Below are 22175 nucleotides of genomic sequence, written 5' to 3' on the forward strand. Positions count from 1 at the left end.
CTTTCCCTTACTCTCTAAAACCATCTGGTCTTTCAAGCTCTGGAACTCCCTCCTGGATTTCTGTAATAGCTTCCTAGTAGGTCCACTTTGCTCCCCTACCACCATTCTTTTTAAATCGCAAACTTGACCTTGTAATGCCCCTGCTTAAAACCTTCAAAAGGTCCAGTACGGCTGGCAGTAAAATTCTCAAACTCCTTGACCTAGACCCCCAATTCTATACCTCTTGGCTCCGATCTCAATTCTCGCGGCTCCCACCCTTCACTATGCGTTCCAGGTGTGCTGCAGCCCTTCTGTCAGCAGTTCCCGAGGTGTGCCAGGCTTGTTCACCTGCATACCTTAGCATATGCTGTTATCTGCTTCTTGGCAACACATGTTTCCCACACCCACTCTCACCTCCACTTGGCTGAGTATCACAGGCCCTTAGAGATGACTTGGATGCTGTCCCCTCAGCCTTTTCAACCTCTCTTGGCTCCAACATCCAATTTGTGTACTAATGGTCACCTGTCAGTAATATGGTCACTACCTCCACACTTGGGCTGCAGCTTGCTTGGATCAAGGACCCGGTTTTATTCAGTACCGTATCCTTGTACCCAATATAACACCTGCCTTTTCACTATAAAAGCTTTCAGCAACAAGCTGGTTGACTGACTAAAAAGGAGAGACTGCTTTAGTTTTTTGAACTTTGTCTTGTTTGAGGTTACAATATTGACACGTGAGTGTTCATTTCTGAATAGAAGATGTCCTGAGTTGTATAATCTCTGGTTTAGTCTTTTTATCTTCCAAACACCATTTCACACATCTCCCATGATAGCACTAACCTGCTTCAGTAATTCACCTGCAGCATGGGTGGGCATTTTCCAGAGATGCTATGCTGGTTTTTTTTTTTTTTTACTTGCTCTGTCCACAGCACAGGGAAGCTGGTGCTTTGCACTCAGATGTGGAAAAGAATTAGTAGCTGATTGTGCATTATTCCTGACCCTCCTTTATCCCCCTCCCCGACCTGCACTGCATCTTCATGATGGCCCAGTGCATCTTAGCAACAGTGGCTCCTGTGGAGTAAGTGCCTCTGGGACACCCTCCCCTGAGTCCTCTCCGCGTACTCATTACCCTGTGCACAGATAACATTAAAACCCCACTGCTAAGTCTAAAACCAGTTTTACAAATGGGTATCTCCTGCCTTTTAATCTGTCAACCCTATTGTTTGGCATAACCTCATTTCTCTGGCCTCCGATTGTTCTCTACAGACATCTTGAGAAAAAGTCATGCCAAAACATTACTATCAATTAATATTATCATTTCACATCTTTGAGGGAAGAAAACAGCAAGCTAAGAAAACAAATGGAACCTACCATGGAGTAGAAACATATCTTGGAGACATGGGAAGCTACAGGAGGGGAAAGGGAAGGAGAGGAAGATAGGAAGACTTCACATACAATGGCTGTCTGTCTACTTGGTAATTCAGCCAAGGGCAAGCTAATAAAGCTGTTCCTATTTCAAGGGCAACTTTGATTAGCCAAATAACTTCCCAGTTAAGCCAATCTTTGAGCCTCAAAGCCTTGGGAAAAAGATGAATTTAATATAAAAAAGATCTTTGAGGTATGATTTCTGGGGGGTTAGAATTATTTCACTTTTTAAGCTTTCTTCCTAGAAAGAATACTGGGGACGGAATGGGACTTCCCTGGTGGTCCAGTGGTTATGACCCCATTCTTCCAATGCAGGGGGCTTGGGTTCGATCCCCGGTAGGGGAACTAAGCTCCCACATGCCACGCAGTGTGGCCAAAATAAAGAAATAAATAGAAAATAATGAAGAAGGAGAACAAAAAGAGGAAAAGTTTGTTCTGCCAATAAAGTGGAAGTTTTCGTTGTGTTCAACTCTTTGCAACCCCATGGGCTATAGCCCACCAGGCTCTGCTGTCCACACATGTATTCCATGTCCATGGAATTCTCCAGGCAAGAATACTGGAGTGGGTAGCCACTCCCTTCTCCAGGGGATCTTCCTGACCCAGGGATTGAACCCAGGTCTCCTGCATCGCAGGCAGACTCTTTACCATCTGAGCCACCACGGAAGCCCTCGACCAATAAAATTAATCAGAAAGTCTAGGTCTTGAAGAAAACACAAATCAGAAATTTTCCCCAGCTGTTACTGCCTACTACACTCTGCCTTCAATCCTTTGGTTTCCCATGCTTTCACGAAGCTTTTCACTCTCAAAGAGGAGGGTCTTACGAGTATCATCTCATTAGTGAGCTTTATTTAAATATCCAGCTTGCCTTGTCTTGGTCAGCTCTATCTTTTAATATTTCACTTTTTTGCATCTCAGATTTTCTGTTTTCTGCTGCCACCATACTTCCCTGAAACCCCGTAATAAAAATGTGCTGTCAGTAGATAAGAAAGGCAGTGTTACACAGCAGAGAGTACAAAGGCATAGAAGAAAACCACCCTGCCTCTTAATCTAGACCTGTCACCTTCTAGTTCTGGACCACTGGGCAGGGAACTTCATTCTTCTGGATGTCAGCTTCCTAATCTCCAAAGACAGATGGCAGCACCCACCTTACGGGGTGTTTGTGAGGATGATGTAAAGTGTTTCCAGAGGACTCAGCAGAAACCTCATGGACACTAGGCCTTTGATAAGGTAGTATTATTATTTTTAGATATATAGCAGTATTGTCCTATTGACAGATGACCCGTGATCATTCTCACTTGCTCAGTTCTGTACATGTAGACCGTACATAAGCCAATAGGCATGAGATGTGCATGCCTTTTTTTCTCCTGCTTTAGTTTTTTGAAGTAATTGTATTTATGTCCGGCTGGGCTGGGTCTTCATCGCTGCGTGGGTTTTCTCTAGTTGTGGAGCGCAGGGACTGATCTCCTGCCGCAGGGCACAGGCTTCTCACGGCAGCGGCTCTCTGTGAAGCGGCGCAGACACGGGCTCCGGGGCACGCGGGCCTCGGGACTTGCACAGGCTCGGTGGCTCTGCACCATGTGGGATCGTCCTGGATCAGGGACAGGAGCCGTGTCGCCTGCAGTGGCAGGTGGGTTCTTTACCACTGAGCCGCCAAGGAGGCCTCTTCTGCTCTAGTTTTAACTTCTCAAGTCTATCTGAATCATACAATCTGAGAGTTGGGCTAGACTCTAACAATGGTTGAACAATGCTCTAATTACTGTCTAAATTAATTGGCAGACTCTTTTGAGAGATATATATTTATAATTAATATGAATATTGCTCCACAAGACAGTAAACAAATGATTGATTACATTTCCTTATTTTTTAAATCAAATTAAATCTGACCCTGAACCCACATTGCACTAAACTGGTAGGAAGTTCAGCCTGAGTCATTATTGGGTCTCTCTGCCAGGGTTGTGCAAATAGCTTCGGGGATTTTAAAACGAAGCTGAGTATTTGGGGAAGTCCATATGGCCTTTATTCTACACTAGTCACCACTGAAATATTCATTGCCAAGCTCATGTGGTCCCTTTAATTTAGAAAATTTTGCCAGTTATACATACTGCACGCACGCACACACACACACACACACACACCCCCCTTTGCTCATGCTCTGACACAGCGCACACACACACACACACCCACCCCTTTGCTCATGCTCTGACACAGCATACACACACACACACACACACACACACCCCTTTGCTCATGCTCTGACACAGCGCACACACACACACACACACACACCCACTTGCTCGATGCTCTGACACAGCCACACACACAACACACACACACCCACACACACACCCCTTGCTCATGGCTTGACACAGCGCACCACACACACACACCACACACACACCCCTTTGACCATTGCTCTGACACAGCGCACACACACACACACACACACACCGCTTTGCTCATGCCTCTGACACAGCGCGCACACACACACACACCACACCACCCCTTTGCTCCATGCTCTGACACAGCGCACACACACACACACACACCCACACACACACACCTTTGCTCATGCTCTGACACAGCGCGCACACACACACACACACACACCCACCCCTTTGCTCATGCTCTGACACAGCATACACACACACACACACACACACACACCCCTTTGCTCATGCTCTGACACAGTGCACACACACACACACACACACACCCCTTTGCTCATGCTCTGACACAGCGCACACACACACACACACACCCACACACACACACCTTTGCTCATGCTCTGACACAGCGCGCACACACACACACACACACCCACCCCTTTTGCTCATGCCTCTGACACAAGCTACGACACACACACACACACCACACACTCCCTTTGCTCAATGCTCTGAAAAGGTGCAACACACCACACACACACACACCCCTTTTGCTCATGCTCTGAACAGCGCACGAACACCATCACACACACCCACACACAACACCCCTTTGCTCAATGCTCTGACACAGCGCACACACACACACACCCACACACCACCCTTTGCTCATGCTTCTGAACACAGCGCACACACCACACACACACACACACCCTTTGCTCATGCTCTTGACACCCAGCGCGCACACAACACACACACACACAACACACACCCCCTTTGCTCATGCTCGCACAGCGCACACACACCACCAAGCACACACACACACACCCCTTTGCTCATGCTCTGACACAGCGCACACACACACACACACCCACACACACCCCTTTGCTCATGCTCTGACACAGCGCACACACACACACACACACACACCCACACACACACCCCTTTGCTCATGCTCTGACACAGCGCACACACACACACACCCACACACACACCCCTTTGCTCATGCTCTGACACAGCGCACACACACACACACCCCTTTGCTCATGCTCTGACACAGCGCACACACACACACACACCCACACACACCCCTTTGCTCATGCTCTGACACAGCGCACACACACACACACACACACACCCACACACACACCCCTTTGCTCATGCTCTGACACAGCGCACACACACACACACACACACACACACATACACACACACACACCCTGTTACTTAAAAACAACAACCACATATTCCCCTTACACACACACACACACACACACACACACACACCCTGTTACTTAAAAACAACAACCACATATTCCCCTTCCGTCTCCATCAGAATCCCTTGAAGGAGCCCAGGTTTTTAAATTTCAAAGTCAGGAAATGGTTTGTCTTCAGTTCCTTCTGCTTTCTAGCTCGCAGTACATACCTCATCTAAGACCAGGGAGCACAAGGGACAGGCTATTTCTCTATTTGTTTTAGAAATTGAGGGGGGAAATAAAGACAGAAAACCAAAATCAAAAGGGCTCTTTTATATATATATATATGTGTGTGTGTGTGTATATATATATGTATGTATGTATGTATGTATTAGTAACTTATCTTGGAGATCATTTATATTGCAATAAGCTACACTGTTGTCCTGAAATAATTCACAGTCCTTGACCCTAGGAGGTTTACAATCTGGTTGTGAGAGAAAGACACTGCTGGCTCTAAAATAAAGCATGTGGTAGGTGTCTCAAGTGAATGGGAGTTTCAGAGTGCTATGAGAGTTCAGGGGTAGAAGAGGGATTTCCAGCTGATTTCAGCAAGCAGCAATGAAGAAACCATTGGAGGTAATTTCATGAGCAAAGGTGAGAAAATGAAAGAATACATTCCTAGAACAGCATCTGGCTAGATTTTTTTTTTTTTCCTAGTAGTATCATCAGGGAGAGTGAAAGGCTCAGAGCCAGAACAAGCAGTTGAAGCAGTAAGGAGTAAATGAGATCAGCTCTGTGTGGGGGCCCAGGAGAGGCCAACAGGTCTCACGTGAAACAGTGAGGGGTGAGGGGGAAATAAATGGCTCCTTCACTTTTTTAAAAAATATTTTTAAAGTCTTAATTGAATTTGTTACAACACTGCTTCTGCTTCATGTTTTGGTGTTTTGGCCTCAAGGCATGTGAGATCTCAGCTCCCTGACCAAGGATGGAATCCGTATCTCCTGCATCGGAAGGCAACATCTTACCCAGTGGACTGCTAGGGAAGTTCCAGTTTCCTAAATTTTGAACTGAATCTCTTTGAGAATGCAGGTACCAAGCTTAAGAGAAGTCTGGAAGAAGAGCTGATTATGGGTGGGGGTGTGAGAGAGGAAATGACAGAAAGGCAAAGTAGATTTCAAACAGGAAAAAAGGCCTGCAGTTTGAGAGATCAGGGATTCAACTATGGATTTTCAATTAATTAAAAAAAAATCTCAATTGATTGGAAGGTTCTTGAGAATAAGGGCTTAGTCACATTTCTCTTAGTACTAGCAGATAAATTTTGAAGGCAGTGGCACTGGAAGCTAGGAGGATCATCAAGGAGAAGGGAGAAGAAAAAAAAAAAGTAAGGCAACAGAAAAAGAGAAGGAAATGAAATGTCACAGAGTGGACAGGAGCAGAGTCCAGCGAGGGGCCAGCCAAAGAGTAATCAACAACATATTTCAAATGATGGAGAGATGTCAGTAAGAGGACCGAGAAAAAGCCATAGATTTTGACGTTAAGGACACCCCTTGGAGACGTGGAATCAGATAGCTTGTGTAAAATTGATGAGGCTGAAGCCTCAGTAGGAGGGTTTAAGGAGTAGTAGTGAATTAAATGAGCAGCTTCAGTCAGGGGGATGGTGACCAGGAAATTGTTCTGTCACATACATACCAATTCCCTCAATAAGGCGGCAGTTCTGGGGCTCTACTGACTCTACTTCTCGATATGCATTCATTCTTTCTCTGTAGAAGATAAAAACACGGGAGGTCAGTGCACAACATCCAAAATCAATGTCTAACCACAGCCTTTAACCACCTTCAAATTAATTAACTCTCTTTCTCATCATTTATGGATGATATCACAAATAAGTAGGCATCTCCTTTTATTTACATTTACTTATATAATGTGGACATACTCTGGGTATCATGCATATATTTTTTATTCAATAGTATATAAGTATTATTAATTTAAATGCACAAAAGACTATTATCTAATGTGATCAAGTATCATCTGTTATAAATCTGCACTTTTTTTCCCTTAACCCCTTACAGTCTTGCCTTTTGATCCTTGTCCCGAACTGCCTTCCTCAAATTCAACAGGGTCTCCTAATAGCTAAACTCTGTAGCTTTTGCTTTATTATTTTTAAAATTGTATGCTCATTTACTTTGCAAGTTCATGAGTCCGTTAAACTGACCATATTTTAAACAATTGGCCAAGTTATTTTTGAATAGTGTTTTTGATTCCACAGTGAAACATTCTTCTAAACACCAGGAATAATTTTACATTTTTATTAAATTGTATTCAGGAAGATTCTATACTTATCTTACCGTGACTTTAAAAAAAAATGCTCTTTAGATTGGCTTTATAATTATCATTATTTTTTATGATTTTCTCACTTGCGTGCACTGGGAGCAAATGTAACAATAAACTCTTTCGAGCTGAACTAGAATGCATTATCAAAAGGCACCATGCTCCTCAACAGATTCTGCCAATAGATGTGAACCTCTGAGAAGACCAACTTCTATTTAGAGAAATAAATAAAAACAACCCAAAGAGGATTGAAAGCAAGTAGAGACTAACATCTATTCGGGAACACATGTCATCATCTGACAAACATTTCTTCTTGCTAGCCCAGTATTCTCCTGAGATATTTCTGGAATGGCTATCACCACTAGATCTTCCACTTCAAAAGGTCAAGTCAAATACAGAGACAATGCCAATCTCCCTTTGCAGGTTTCAGTTCATTTCTCTGCTGTCCTGCTAGCTCCTTTAATCTGGTAACCCGGTACCCCTCAAGGTTGAACTTGCCTTGGACAGCCTCTGAGTCAGCCAAAAACATCCAGGGTAACCTGGCTCCCTCCCCCAAGACCAGCGCTTCCAACAGAATTAGTTTGTTCAAGGGTGGGTGGAATGCTGAGGGTGACCTGGGGAAGTTGCATAACTTTCAGAAAATAAATCGGAGTGCTTCTGCCTCACGATCTTGGGAAAGGCAAGAAATCAGCTCACTTTCCACATCAGAGCTTCTCAAGGGATGGTTTGTTACGTGGGATTGAAAAGACGGGGTCCCCAAACAGCTCATTCTTACCCGCTCGGAAGGCGGCCCGGGGCAGCCCTTAACCTAACTTGGAAAAAGAGAAAAAGCCCAGGACTTTCAAGATGCCAACTCACCTAAGTGTCAATAATCTCTCCCAGACTAGGGCCAGGCCGGCGCCCAGCAGGATAAGTGCCACCAGCTTCCCCATGGTCTCCGGGGTCCAGGGGCGCCCAGTGCGCGCAGAGCACTCGGGAGGGGCTGCGGCAGCGCAGGTCCCGCCCTCAAGTGGTGCCCGCCCCGCCCCTCCTGCTCCTCAGGTGCGCTGCCAAGGCGCCGGGCTAAGGTCGCTGCGTCCCGCCCCTGGCCGCAGCGCTGCTCCTGCTCCGGGTTCAAGGCCACATTCACCTGCTTTCAAGGCAACCTTTACTCGCGGATTCCTTTCTTCTTCAGGGCTCAAAATACAGAGACAGGACCCATAACCCTGGGTTCCCTTGGCAGCTTTGGCGAGACCCCACGGGTGGGTGGGACGATAAAGGAGGAGGTTTGCTGCCAAAAGCTGCGGAATTCTACCTCAGCTCCTCAAGTGGCCTGATGGGGAAACTGGAGGGGCAGAGAGCGCGGGGAGCTGTAGTTCAGACCCAGAAACTTTGCAGTTTGTGGAAGGTAAGGTGTTCTGTGAGACGCAGAATTGATCCCAGACACAGGGTGGAGGTGGGGGTGTTCTGTTTGTGGACTGGGCAGATTTGTGAATGTCAGCATCTGCCCCCAACATTTGAGATAAAGTCAGGAGAAATGAAGGGAAAGAAATAAATAGAATAGGTAACAAGATGAGCAGAAGGGAGGAGAGAGGGGGAGGAGGGAAACAGTTTCTTTGGAAGGTTAGACTTTCAAAAGACGCCTAGATCCTTCTTTCGTCTTTCTTCTGGATCTTTAGATCTTGCCGGGCAAATAATCTGCACCCTCCCACACTCATGATAAAGATCAGGTTGGAAGAAGGGGAGCAGGAGGTGGGAGAGACTTAAAGAGTTCGGGCAAAGCCAAGTAGCATCTTAAAGATCTGTCTTTACTTTCCACAAGGGGAAAAAAAAAGGACTATTTCTATTGAGTGTAAGTAAACAGTGTTTGAGAGAACACAGAAGTGGAGATATTAAGTAAGGGAGATTTCTGACTTATGTGATACATAAATACTGTCTGAATACATAATTATAGTGGAATAATAGACTGCCATTTATGCAGCACCTACTGTGTACCTTGCATTGTCCTTAGAACTTTGCCTATGTTAACTTTTGATTCTTGGTACTTCTCTGAGGTAGGTAACATGCCAGTTTTATAGGTGAGAAAACCAAGGCACAGATTAACTGTGTAACTTGCCCTTGGTCACACCGCTAGAGAGTGGCAGCGTGAGCCCTTCCTGTGCCCTTCCTCAGTTATGCTGATTTTGATTAAAGCTGTGGAGGAAGGGCTACTAAAGGGGCACTGTAACATCTGGAATTGCATTGATAAGACAGTTACTTCTTAAGGAGATTAATTTGAAGAGTTCACACAGAGGAGGAATACGTATTTATATCTGCCTGCTGCTGCTGCTGCTGCTAAGTCACGTCAGTCGTGTCTGACTCTGTGCGACCCCATCCCTAGGATTCTCCAGGCAAGAACATTGGAGTGGGTTGCTATTTCCTTCTCCAGTGCGTGAAAGTGAAGTCACTCAGTCATGTCTGACTCTTCACGACCCCATGGACTGCAGCCCACCAGGCTTCTTCGTCCATGGGATTTTCCAGGCAAGAGTACTGGAGTGGCGTGCCATTGCCTTCTCCGATATCTCCCTGTATTTATATAAAAATATTGGAAAGATACACAAGAAACTAACAAACTGATTTCCCGTAAGTGGGACAGTTAGGATGGCAACCTTTTAAAAAAATTATTTATTTATTTGTGGTTGTGGTGGGTCTTCATTGCTATGTGAGCTTTTCTCTAGTTGCAACGGGCAAGGGCTACTGTCTGTGTGGTTGTGGTGCACAGGCTTCTCAACGCAGTGGCTTCTTTTGTTGCAGAGCACACATGCTAGGGCACTCAGGCTTTGCTCGTTGTGACACGTGGGCTCAGTAGGTGCGTTGCCCAGGCTCGGGAGCACGGTGCTTAGTTGCTCCAGGGCATGTGGAATCTTCCCAGAGCAGGGATCAAACCTGTTTCTCCTGCCTTGGCAGCTGGACTCTTTACCACTGAACCACCAGGGAAGCCCTCAACGTACCTTTTAATATAACTTTGATTTTTAATAAAGAGACTCCTGTGAAAGCAGTGACCCATATTCAGAAGAAAATGCATAAGTACACACACACACATGGTGTGGAGGTTCTGCTGCTGCTGTTGCTTCAGATTTCTTCACTTAGTCAACACCCTGCATGTTTGTCTGGAAGAAAGACAAACCCCGTGGATCCCTGTGTGGTGATGACTCTCCAGACCAGTTCATGGCCACTGAGTTTGAATCGTTCGCTGGAATGGCGTGTGTGTGAGTCCATGGGAGCCTAGGAAGGAAGGGAAGGAGTGCTGCTTGGCGTTCACACTCAGCGCTGTTTGGTGAGCACTTACAAATATTTGCCCATCACTGAAGACTTGGTGTAAACAAGATGCCCTTGCCTTCAAGGGGCTTACATCCTAGAGGGGAAATATATTTCAAGGAAGGAAGGGAGGGAGGATAGGAAAAAGGAAAAGAAGCAGGAGGGAAGGTGAAGCCAAAACACAGAAAAAGACAGAGAAGTAAGTTGTTTCGTGTTCTTTTATGAAATAATCAGTCATGTGTAGCCGTGAGAGGAGGCAGAGAGGCTCAGGACATAATAGTTTTTTATACTCACAAAACCTAGAGACAGGACAGGCATGGTACAGGGCCACGTGGGAAAGACTCCTGGGTGATTGGGAGGCAGGAAACAGGACAGGGGGGTTGAGGCTGCTCCCGTTACCGGGGTTTCGACAGTAAAGCCGAGGCAGGGCGTGGTGCATGCTCTGGCGACACTGTGGACGGTAGCCTGCCAGGCTTCTCTGTCCATGGGATTCTCCAGGCAAGAATACCGGAGTGGGCCGCTAGTGTGCAGGGCAGGATGAACTACTTAGGATTGGCTAGTTTGAATAATTCTAGCAGGTTTGAGGCTATAAGGTAATTGCTAGTTTGCTGGCACCTGGTCCTGGGATGACTACAGCAGAGGTATATTGTCTCTAGGCCTGTGAGGGCCAGATAGAGGGGATATGGCTCTGGACCAGTTAGTTTGTGAATCAGAGACATGCTTCTGGTGGAGCCCCTTGCTGTCTCCCAGAGGTGGAAAAGCCTCTCTAAAGAGGTGACATTAAAACTGAGGCCTGAAGTAAGAGAAGAAACTAGGTTTGTAAAGAGTAGGCGGAGGGGGATTTCAGTTGAGGGAAAGATCTTGGTGTTTGCCAGGACCTGCAGTTACAGTGTGGCCCAAGCCATTGCTGGATGAAGTTGGAGGAGAAGCAGAACCCAGATCACACAGCACCTTGCAGGTCTTAGTGGAGAGATTGGTAACACAGAAAGGTCTTGCAGGAGATGATGTGATCTGAGTACTTTGCTACTGAGGAGGAAATAGATTGGAGAGGGGGAAAACTAGTAGACAGAAGTCCACCTGCAAAACTGTTCTGGGTAAGAGGTAATAATAGAGATTGGGCAGAGATAGGAGAATGGGCCTAAAAGATATCACTTGGAGATAGTCGGGTAGAGTTTCTGATAGTTGAGGACAAACGTGATATAAAAATGACTGCAAGGTCTGAGCTGGCGATGTTAATTTTGGAGTAATCAGTATACAGGGAGTACATAAACCCATTGGAACAGATGGGAGAGAGGAAAGAGCACCCAATTTTGGCCCTAAAGAGTCATTACATTTCTATTCATATTTGGATGAGGTATGCAAACCAGCAAAGGAGGGGAAAACAGGAGATAATGAGAATAGTGTTGAGAAAGCCAAGGCGGAAGAGTGTTTCGAGAAGGAAAGAGGAGAGCAGGCCAAATGCTGCTTAGAAGTCAGGTAAGATCAGAGCAGAGTTAGAGGCAATTGGATTTGGCAACACAAAGATCTCTGATGACCTTGACGCAAGCAGACACTAGACTGTAGTTGGTTGAGAAGTGAGTGGGTAATGAGAAAGAAGAGACAGTGTGGATCTCAAAGACTTTACTTATGGTGGGTGTATTAGTTATGTATTATGATGTACTAAACTATCCCCAAACAAGGTAGCTTAAAATTCATTATCTGAGCATTGTTGTTGGTCAGAAACCGGAAGCAGCTTAGTGAAGTGCTTCTGGTTCATGGTCAGTCACGAGGTTGCAGTAATCTGAAGGCATTTCCAGCATCACTCAATTGCACGTCTGTCTTCAGGAGACCTAAGCGCCTTGCCATGTGGACCTTCCCATAGGGCTGCCTGAGAAATGTCTTCAGGATAAGGTAGCCAACTTTCCCCAGCGAGTGGCCTGAATGGGGAAGCAAGGAGGAAACCTTGACGCCTTTTATTGCTGAGTCTCAAAGGTCACATGTTGTCAGTTCTGCCTTATTCTGTTTGTTAGACATCAGTCACTAAATCCAACCCACTCTTAACACATTATTGACAGGGGGATTTTTGCCTAAACTAACACCTGTGGCTGGTGATTTGTTCTGTAAGTGAATATCAAAACATCTTATTGTGCATAACAAAAGATGTATTAATATGTCTGTGGTCAATAAGTTGTTAAGGAGCAGTGCATTAAGCTTGCCTTTGGGGGAAGAATGTCAAATCTTTGGACATATTTTAAGCCATCAGTGGAATCCAGAGAGATGATGTGGTGGTTAAAAATGTGAGATCAAGGGAGTGTTGTTTTTTAAATGGGAGATGCAGTTAGAAGGTCTTTGTGCTAATGAAAATGAATCAGTAGGGAAAGAGTTTGATGACGCAGAAGACAGAAGGGATAATGGAAAAAGTGAAGTCCTAAGGACAGTTGGAGAACTCCTTCTCCACTTTAATAGTAGAAATAGGAGGAAGTGGATGCAGCTACAGTGAGAGGTGTAACTTTGGGAGGGGAAATGTGAGGGGGCTTATATCTGGTTGTTTCCATTTTCTCAGTGAATTATAAGACAGGACCTACAGACCAAAGTGTGAATAGATCAAGGATTGTGGGAAGTTTGAGGAAAAGGAGAAGGTATAAAATTACTAACTCAAGGAAGAGGAAAGCTAATCTACTAAAGAAATTGAGGATTGCTTGACATTTTGAGTACCAAATCTGAGCTTTGACATTCATTCAAGAGAAACCATTCAGCTATTTTGTGATTTTCCCAGGTCACATATAGCTGCTTAGGTGTATGTGTGAAGTAAAGAAACGGTTTGAGCTTTGCTTCCTAAGACAATAGGAGGAGAGACGTGTAAAGGGCTTGAGAGTATTCTCCAGAAAGTGGTTACAGCATGGAAGCTGGATTGGATAAGCAGAGATATTATGCAGAAGAGGGGACAGTGGGGAGGGGAGAAAGTTCTGGGGCTAGGGTTATCAATCAGTTTGAGGTTGGAACAATTCAAAAATTTTAGAACAATGTCAGTACCTGAACAGATGATTTAGAAATGAAGGGGGTGGTGGTTGCAGCGTCTGCGACTTGAAATAAAGGTTTTACAGGTAAGAAAGTTTCTGATACAGAATATGGCTGTAGGAACGGATGGCTGAGTCAGTGGGAGAAACGGGTATTGGGAGTGAAAACTTGAGGCACACAGAAGCTATGTGTTGGAGAATTTATCCATGTAGACTTTTAAATCACTGGGAAGGAAAATGGGATAGAGACGTTCTACTTTATTAGATCATTGTACTAATTTCCTACAAAATAAATATCTGATTTTGGATAGAAATTAAGGTAGAAGTCTGTGAAAAGGTAAGAAATATCTCTCTAGGAACTGATAGAAAATAATTTCCAGAAAAACGAGAAAGGATGTAGAAAAGGAAAAAAGGGAGTTCAATGACAATTTTTTTTTAATAGAGTATTGTCCATTGACAGTAATAGAAATAATGGAAGAAAAAAAATCACCATTTTGCAACTCCAGTGTAATAATAATTGGGCAAGAACACTGCTGCTGCTAAGTCACTTCAGTCGTGTCTGACTCTGTGTGATCCCATAGATGGCAGCCCACCAGGCTCCCCCGTCCCTGGGATTCTCCAGGCAAGAACACTGGAGTGGGTTGCCATTTCCTTCTCCAATGTGTGTAAGTGAAAAATGAAAGTGAAGTCGCTCAGTCGTGTCCGACTCTTAGTGACCCCATGGACCGCAGCCTACCAGGCTCCTCCATCCATGGGATTTTCCAGGCAAGAGTACTGGAGTGGGGTGCCATTGCCTTCTCCAGGGCAAGAACACTACTGGATGCCAAATAGATGAAAGGTTTTAGGGAACAGAGTGTTCACTTGGATTTATAAACAGAAAGAGAAAATTAACCCTGGTGAGCAGGTGACCACCATCTTAATCAGTTACTCAGATTTACCATCACAAAGAGTGAAAAAAACCTACGTTTATATTCTGCTGCAATGCAGTGTGAAGTACAGGTCACTTATCAGTATTCTTGTCAAAATTGTTTAACCTGAATCTGGTCAAGCCTAGGGTAACTTCTAATTTACAGGAAATACGAGTGCTGCTGAATTGAGCTCAGGACTCCAGGAAGAAACGATCAAATAAATTCAGAATGTAGATCATTCCAGAAGATACCTTGCTTGCACTGAAAAATGTGTCATTAAAAATAAAAAATAGAAAGACTTTCACATTAAAAAGGATTCAAGAGATATAAGTAAATGTGAATTGTGATCCTCGATTGAATTCTGGATTAGGGAGCATGGTGGATGGGAGGGTTAGCAATTATTAAAGGCATTTGGAGACCACTGAGAAAATTTGAATTTGTACCAGATATTAGATGGCATCACTATTGTTGAGAGGTATTATTATTGCAAAGTGTTGTAGTAACATTGTGGTTATGTGGAAGGATGCCCTCATATTTAGAAGATGCAAGCTGCAGTATGCAGAGATGAAGTTTTATGATATCTCCAACTTGCTTTCAAATGTTGCAGAAAAATAAAAGCATCTTTACTTGGAAAAGTAAAGCAAAAATGGAAAAATGATAACTGGTGCTTGGTGAATATAGGTGAAGGGTATAAGAAACTCACTGAACTACTCTTTTAATTCTCCTCTAGGTTTAAGCATTTCAAAATGGTGGAGGTGGGAAAATTGGGTTTCTCCAAATTATTCTTTAGTCATTTGTTTAGTTCCTTCTTTTTTAATATAATTCAAGTCTATAGTTTTTTTTAATTAATTTAATTGGAGGCTAATTACTTTACAATATTGTGGTGGTTTTTGCCAGACATCGACATGAATCACCCATGGGTGCACATGTGTCTCCCCATCCTGAAACCCCTCCCACCTCCCTCCCCACCCCATCCCTCTGGGTTGTCCCAGAGTACCAGCTTTGAGTGCCCTGCTTCATGCATCGAACTTGCGCTGGTCATCTACTTTACATGCGGTTAATATGTTTCAATGCTATTCTCTCAAATCATCCCACTGTCTCCTTCTCCCAGAATCCAAAAGTTTTTTCTTTACATCTGTGTCTCTTTTGCTGTCTTGCATATAGGGTCATCATTACCATCTTTCTAAATTCCATATATATGCATTAATGTACTGTATTGGTGTTTTTCTTTCTGACTTACTTCATTCTGTATAATAGGCTCCAGTTTCATCCACCTCATTAGAACTGACTCATCAGCATTCTTTTTTATAGCTGAGTAATATTCCATTGTGTATATGTACCACAACTTCCTTATCCATTTGTCTGCCAAAAGACATCTTGGTTGTTTCCATGTCTTAGCTATTGTAAACAGTGCTGCAATAAACATTGGGGTACATGTGTCTCTTTCAGTTCTGATTTCCTCAGTGTGTATGCCCAGCAGTGGGATTGCTGGTTGTATGGCTTTTTTTTTTTTTTTTTAATATTTATTTATTTATTTTTGGCTGCGCAGGAGTGGTGGCTGCGATGGTGTAGGAGCGGCCAAGAGGAGCTAATCGCACGTCCAGAGTAAGGAGCAGCGGCTGTGCTGTGCTGGAGCCGCTGTGAAGAGATACCCCACGTCCAAGGTAAGAGAAACCCAAGTAAGACAGTAGGTGCTGAGAGAGGACATCAGAGGGCAGACAGACTGAAACCACAATCACAGAAAACTAGCCAATCTGATCACAGGACCACAGCCTTGTCTAACTCAATGAAACTATGAGCCATGCTGTGTGGGGCCACCCAAGACAGATGGGTCATGGTGGAGAGGTCTGATAGAATGTGGTCCACTGGAGAAGGGAATTGCAAACCACTTCAGTATTCTTGCCTTGAGAACCCCATGAACAATATGAAAAGGCAAAAAGATAGGATACTGAAAGAGAACTCCCCAGGTCGGTAGGTGCCCAATATGCTACTGGAGATCAGTGGAGAAATAACTCCAGAAAGAATGAAGGGATGGAGCCAAAGCAAAAACAACACCCAGTTGTGGATGGGACTAGTGATAGAAGCAAGGTTTGATGCTGTAAAGAGCAATATTGCATAGGAACCTAGAGTGTTAGGTCCATGAATCAACGCAAATTGGAAGTGGTCAAACAGGAAATGGCAAGAGTGAACACTTAACATTCTAGGAATCAGCAAACTAAGATGGACTGGAATGGGTGAATTTAACTCAGATGACCATTATATCTATTACCATGGGCAAGAATCCCTTAGAAGAAGTGGAGTAGCCATCACAGTCAACAAAAGAGTCTGAGATGCAGTACTTGGATGCAATCTCAAAAACGACAGAATGATCTCTGTTTGTTTCCAAGGCAAACCATTCAATATCACGGTAATCCAAGTCTATGCCCCAACCAGTAACGCTGAAGAAGCTGAAGTTGAACGGTTCTATGAAGACCTACAAGACCTTCTAGACTAACACCCAGAAAAGATGTCCTTTTCATTATTGGAGACTGGAATGCAGAAGTAGGAAGTCAAGAAACACCTGGAGTAACAGGCAGATTTGGCCTTGGGGTACAGACTGAAGCAGGGCAAAGGCTAATAGAGTTCGGCTAAGAGAACAACCTGGTCATAGCAAACACCCTCTTCCAACAACACAAGAGAAGACTCTACACATGGACATAACCAGATGGTCAGCACCAAAATCAGATTGATTATATTCTTTGCAGCCAAAGATGGAGAAGCTCTATACAGTCAGCAAAAACAAGACCGGGAGCTGACTATGGCTCAGATCATGAACTCCTTATTGCCAAAATCAGACTTAAATTGAAGAAAGTGGGGAAAATCACTAGACCATTCAGGTATGACCTAAATCACAGTGGAAGTGAGAAATAGACTTAAGGGACTAGATCTGATAGACAGATTGCCTGAGGAACTATGGATGGAGGTTCATGACATTGTACAGGAGACAGGGATTAAGACCATTCCTAAGAAAAAGAAATGCAGAAAAGCAAAATGGCTGTCTGAGGAAGCCTTACAAATAGCTGTGAAAAGAAGAGAAGTGAAAAGCAAATGAAAAAAGGAAAGATATTCCCATTTGAATGCAGAGTTCCAAAGAATAGGAAGGAGAGATAAGAAAACCTTCCTCAGCGATCAATGCAAAGAAATAGAGGAAAACAACAGAATGGGAAAGACTAGAGATCTCTTCAAGAAAATTTGAGATGCCAAGGGAACATTTCATGCAAAGATGGGCTCAATAAAGGACAGAAATGGTAAGGACCTGACAGAAGCAGAAGATATTAAGAAGAGGTGGCAAGAATACACAGAAGAATTGTACAAAAAAGATCTTCACGACCCAGATAATCACGATGGTGTGATCACTCACACTCACCTAGAGGCAGACATCCTGGAATGTGAAGTCAAATGGGGCTTAGGAAGCATTACTATGAACATAGCTAGTGGAGGTGATGGAATTCCAGTTGAACTATTTCAAATCCTGAGAGATGATGCTGTGAAAGTTCTGCACTCAATATGCCAGCAAATTTGGAAAACTCAGCAGTGGCCACAGTACTGGAGAAGGTCAGTTTTCATTCCAGTCCCAAGAAAGGCAATGCCAAAGAATGCTCAAACTACCACACAATTGTACTTAGCTCACACGCTAGCAAAGTAATGCTCAAAATTCTCCAAGCCAGGCTTCAGCAATATGTGAACTGTGAACTTCTAGATTTTCAAGCTGATTTTAGAAAAACCAGAGAACAAATTGAAAACCAGAGAAAAAATTGCCAACATTCGCTGAATCATGAAAAAAGCAAGAGAGTTCCAGAAAAAACATCTACTTCTGCTTTGTTGACTATGCCAAAGCCTTTGACTGTGTGGATCACAATAAACTGTGGAAAATTCTTCAAGTGATGGGAATACCAGACCACCTGACCTGCCTCTTGAGAAACCTGTATACAGGTCAGGAAGCAACAGTCAGAACTGGACATGGAACAACAGACTGGTTCCAAATAGGAGAAGGAGTATATCAAGGCTGTCTATTGTCACCCTGCTTATTTAACCTCTATGCAGAGTACATCATGAGAAACACTGGTCTGGATGAAACACAAGCTGGAATCAAGATTGCCGGAAGAAATATCAACAACCTCAGATATGCAGATGACACCACCCTTATGGCAGAAAGTGAAGAACTAAAGAGCCTCTTGATGAAAGTGAAAGAGGAGAGTGAAAAAGTTGGCTTAAAACTCAACATTCAGAAAACTAAGATCATGGCATCCAGTCGCATCACTTCATGGCAAATCGATGGGGAAACAGTTGGAAACAGTGGCTGACTATTTTTCTGGGCTCCAAAATCACTGCAGATGGTGATTGCAGCCATGAAATAAAAGATGCTTGCTCCTTGGAAGAAAAGTTATGACCAACCTAGACAGCGTATTAAAAAGCAGAGACATTACTTTGCCAACAAAGGTCCGTGTAGTCAAGGCTATGGTTTTTCCAGTAGTCATGTATGGATGTGAGAGTTGGACTGTAGAGAAAGCTGAGCTCCAAAGAATTGATGCTTCTGAACTGTGGTGTTGAAGACTCTTGAGAGTCCCTTGGACTGCAAGGAGATCCAACCAGTCCATCCTAAAGCAGATCAGTCCTGGGTGTTCATTTCAAGGACTGATATTGAAGCTAAACCTCCAATACTTTGGTCATCTGATGTGAAGAGCTGACTCATTTAAAAAGACCCTGATGCTGGGAAAGTTTGAAAGCAGGCGGAGAAGGGGACGACAGAGGATGAGATGGTTGGGTGGCATCACCTACTCAATGGACATGAGTTTGAGTAAACTCTGGGAGTTGGTGATGGACAGGGAGGCCTGGCGTGCTGCAGTTCATGGGGTTGCAATAAGTCGGACACGACTGAGCGACTGAACTGAATTGAACTTAACTGTGCTGGGTCTTCATTGCTGCACACCGGCTTTCTCTAGCTGTGGAATGCAGGGGCTCCTCTTCATTACAGGGCACTAGCTTCTCACTGTTGTGTTTCTCTCGTTGCAAGCACAGGCTCTAAGCGCTTGGGCTCAGTAGTTGAGACACACGGGCTTAGTTGCTCCTCGGTATGTGAAATTTTCCCAAACCAGGGATCAAACCCATGTCCCCTGCAATGACAAGTAGATTCTCATCCACTGTACCATCAGGATGTCCCTATGTTTAGTTCTTTATAATCTATCTTTCTATCATCTATTTTCTCATGTACCATCAGGATGTCCCTATGTTTATTAGTTCTTTATAATCTATCTTTCTATCATCTATTTTCTCATTTGTTGAATCTTCTAGTAGAATATAGGCATGTATCTGGTTCACTGTTATATATTAATGCCTAACTCAAAGTCTGATTACAGAAATGTCATTTACTGTATTAAAAATATTTTAAGTAAACTGAAAATTATTCTCTTTGCAGTTACAAAAATTAGACTAGGCTCCTTTTTCTTCTTTTCTGCCTTCTGCCTTATGGAATAAAAATCTCGAAAACCAGGAGCAGAAAGCTAAGAGACTGCTGCTGGAATTCTCCTTCTCCTCTCACACCCAGAAATGTTTTGTAGAAATCTCAGAGTAAGGAAAACTCTAGGTGGCCAGAGAAAGGAGGAGAAAGGTGGATGTGGGTGGTGTGAAAGTGAGTGCTGTTAATTCTTCATTGTTTTCCCAAGTAAATATTCATCAGCCTAGACAAGCTATGTCTCCAAGAGAGGATTCAAACTGAGCAAATCAAGCCTAGAAAAGCGATCCGCCTTAGACTGGCTGTCAATAATAATTAATCCGTACACAAAATGAGAAAAAGAAACACGAAAGTTATAGCTTATATTTAATTTTCCTTACTGCTCGTATTAGGTGCCCACATTCACATTGAGCTGCTGTAAAAGAGCTGAGGTTTTGTAAAAGACCAAAATGGACTTGTTGTCACCGAACAAGACCTCAGATTAAAAAGAATTAAAACACACACACACTCACATACCTGAGATCTAAATCCACCTGTTGATGGCACATCCCAATTGCAATTTCATTCCTTTTGAATGACCTCTTAATAACCAACCAAATTGCTAAACTCAATGTATGATCCCAGTAAGATCACTGTAAATAGATGCACAATATATTTATGAATCTATCATGACCCACAGAGGCTCAAAATCAGCATTTATTTAAAAAACAAAAAAGCTTTAAAAATCTCTCAAGATAAATAACACATGTGCTTGTTAACTTGTATTTACTTTTGTCCAGATCAGTTTTCTAATAAACACAATAGCAACCAAGTCTATCTGATGCGTACTGTATTCTGATACTTTTCATGAATGTAGCTTTTTAGATAGTCATTGCTCATAGTCTACAATCTAAAACATATGCTTCTTGGCTTTGGATCCCTAATGACTAATATTTAATCTTGCTTTGCTTATCTGTGACTTAATGTTTTCTCCCTGGATAATATAAACAGCAAAAAATGGTAATTATTTTAGGGTTAAATACATCCAATATACTTTAGTAGCAGACTATTTAAAAATATGAATAAATACACAGGCCAAATGTGGTCAGAGACCAAGATTAGGAATACTTAGGCAATTTACATTTGAGTCTTTAAATGATCCATCTGAAAGCAGAACTTAAATTGATACCTATAGAAACAGAGGAAACTGTGTATTAGGAAAAAGAGTAAATAATGAGATCCTCATTAGTTCCATGGCAGAAGCATCATGGTGTGGTTAACAGCACAACTCTGACATCAGAAATAGATTGAGAGTCACCCCTTACTAGGTGTGTGACCTTGAACATCTGTGAAATGTTAACAGTGACAGAAATCAATACCTACTCCCTCAGGGCCCTAATTAGGATTAAATGAAATAATGAATTACCATTTTTAGTGCACTCTTTCACTTTATAAGTAACTGACAAAGATTTCGATGATAACGATGCTAAAGATGGGAAAAGTATGAGAAGTGAAGTGCTTTGGTAAGTTACAGTGGAAAAGAAACACAGATGAACTTATAGGAGGTATAGTGAGTGGAAAAGCTTCCCTGGTGGCTCAGATGGTAATGAATTTGCCTGCAGTGCAGGAGACGACGGTTCGATCCCTGAGTCAGGAAGATCCCTTGGAGAAGGGAATGGCTACCCACCCCAGTATTCTGGCCTGGAGAATTCCATGGACTGAGGAGCCTGGCAGGCTACAGTCCACGGGGTTGCAACCAGTTGGACACAACTGAGAAACACACACACACATAGTGAGTGGAAAAAATGTGGTTGCAAAGAGCTGAAGACAATTGAGCCACACAGACACACTTACACACACACGGATGTTCCCCTAGGCAGACACCTGCAGCCCTGATGGGCTGCAAAATGTTGGACACACCCACACACCCACACACACACGAGTGTTCCCCTAGGCAGACACCTGCAGCCCTAATGGGCTGCAAAATGTTGGACACACACACACACGTGAATGTTCCCCTAGGCAGACACCTGCAGCCCTGATGGGCCGCAAAATGTTGGACACACAAAGTAAAAAGAATGTGGTTGCAAAGAGTTGGACATTATTGAGCAACACACACAGACGCACACAAATGTTCCCCTATGAGGCAGATACTTTCAGACAGACACACACACACGGGCCCGGACACTTTCAGACACACACACACACGTTCCCCTATGA

General features: G+C 43.6%; 1 protein-coding gene and 1 long non-coding RNA gene across 2 annotated transcripts in view; one reads left to right on the forward strand and one right to left on the reverse strand.

Moving 5' to 3' along the window:
• The window catches only part of PON3 (paraoxonase 3), a 28851-nt gene extending 20532 nt beyond the window's left edge, over window positions 1-8319 (reverse strand). Inside the window, exons 1-2 of the mRNA XM_043462647.1 lie at window positions 8164-8319; window positions 6667-6737 (exon numbers count right to left, since the gene is read on the reverse strand). Coding sequence (XP_043318582.1) covers window positions 6667-6737; window positions 8164-8237 — 145 coding nt within the window. The 5' untranslated portion in view covers window positions 8238-8319. The remainder of the gene's footprint in view (window positions 1-6666; window positions 6738-8163) is intronic.
• Window positions 8320-8394: 75 nt separating this feature from the next.
• LOC122438111 overlaps window positions 8395-22175 on the forward strand; it is a 40924-nt gene continuing 27143 nt past the window's right edge. The window contains exons 1-2 of the long non-coding RNA XR_006268448.1: window positions 8395-8692; window positions 16035-16149. This is a non-coding gene — a long non-coding RNA (uncharacterized LOC122438111). The remainder of the gene's footprint in view (window positions 8693-16034; window positions 16150-22175) is intronic.

This window comes from Cervus canadensis, chromosome 3, assembly GCF_019320065.1.
Source record: "Cervus canadensis isolate Bull #8, Minnesota chromosome 3, ASM1932006v1, whole genome shotgun sequence".
NCBI classification, from domain to species: Eukaryota; Metazoa; Chordata; class Mammalia; order Artiodactyla; family Cervidae; genus Cervus; species Cervus canadensis.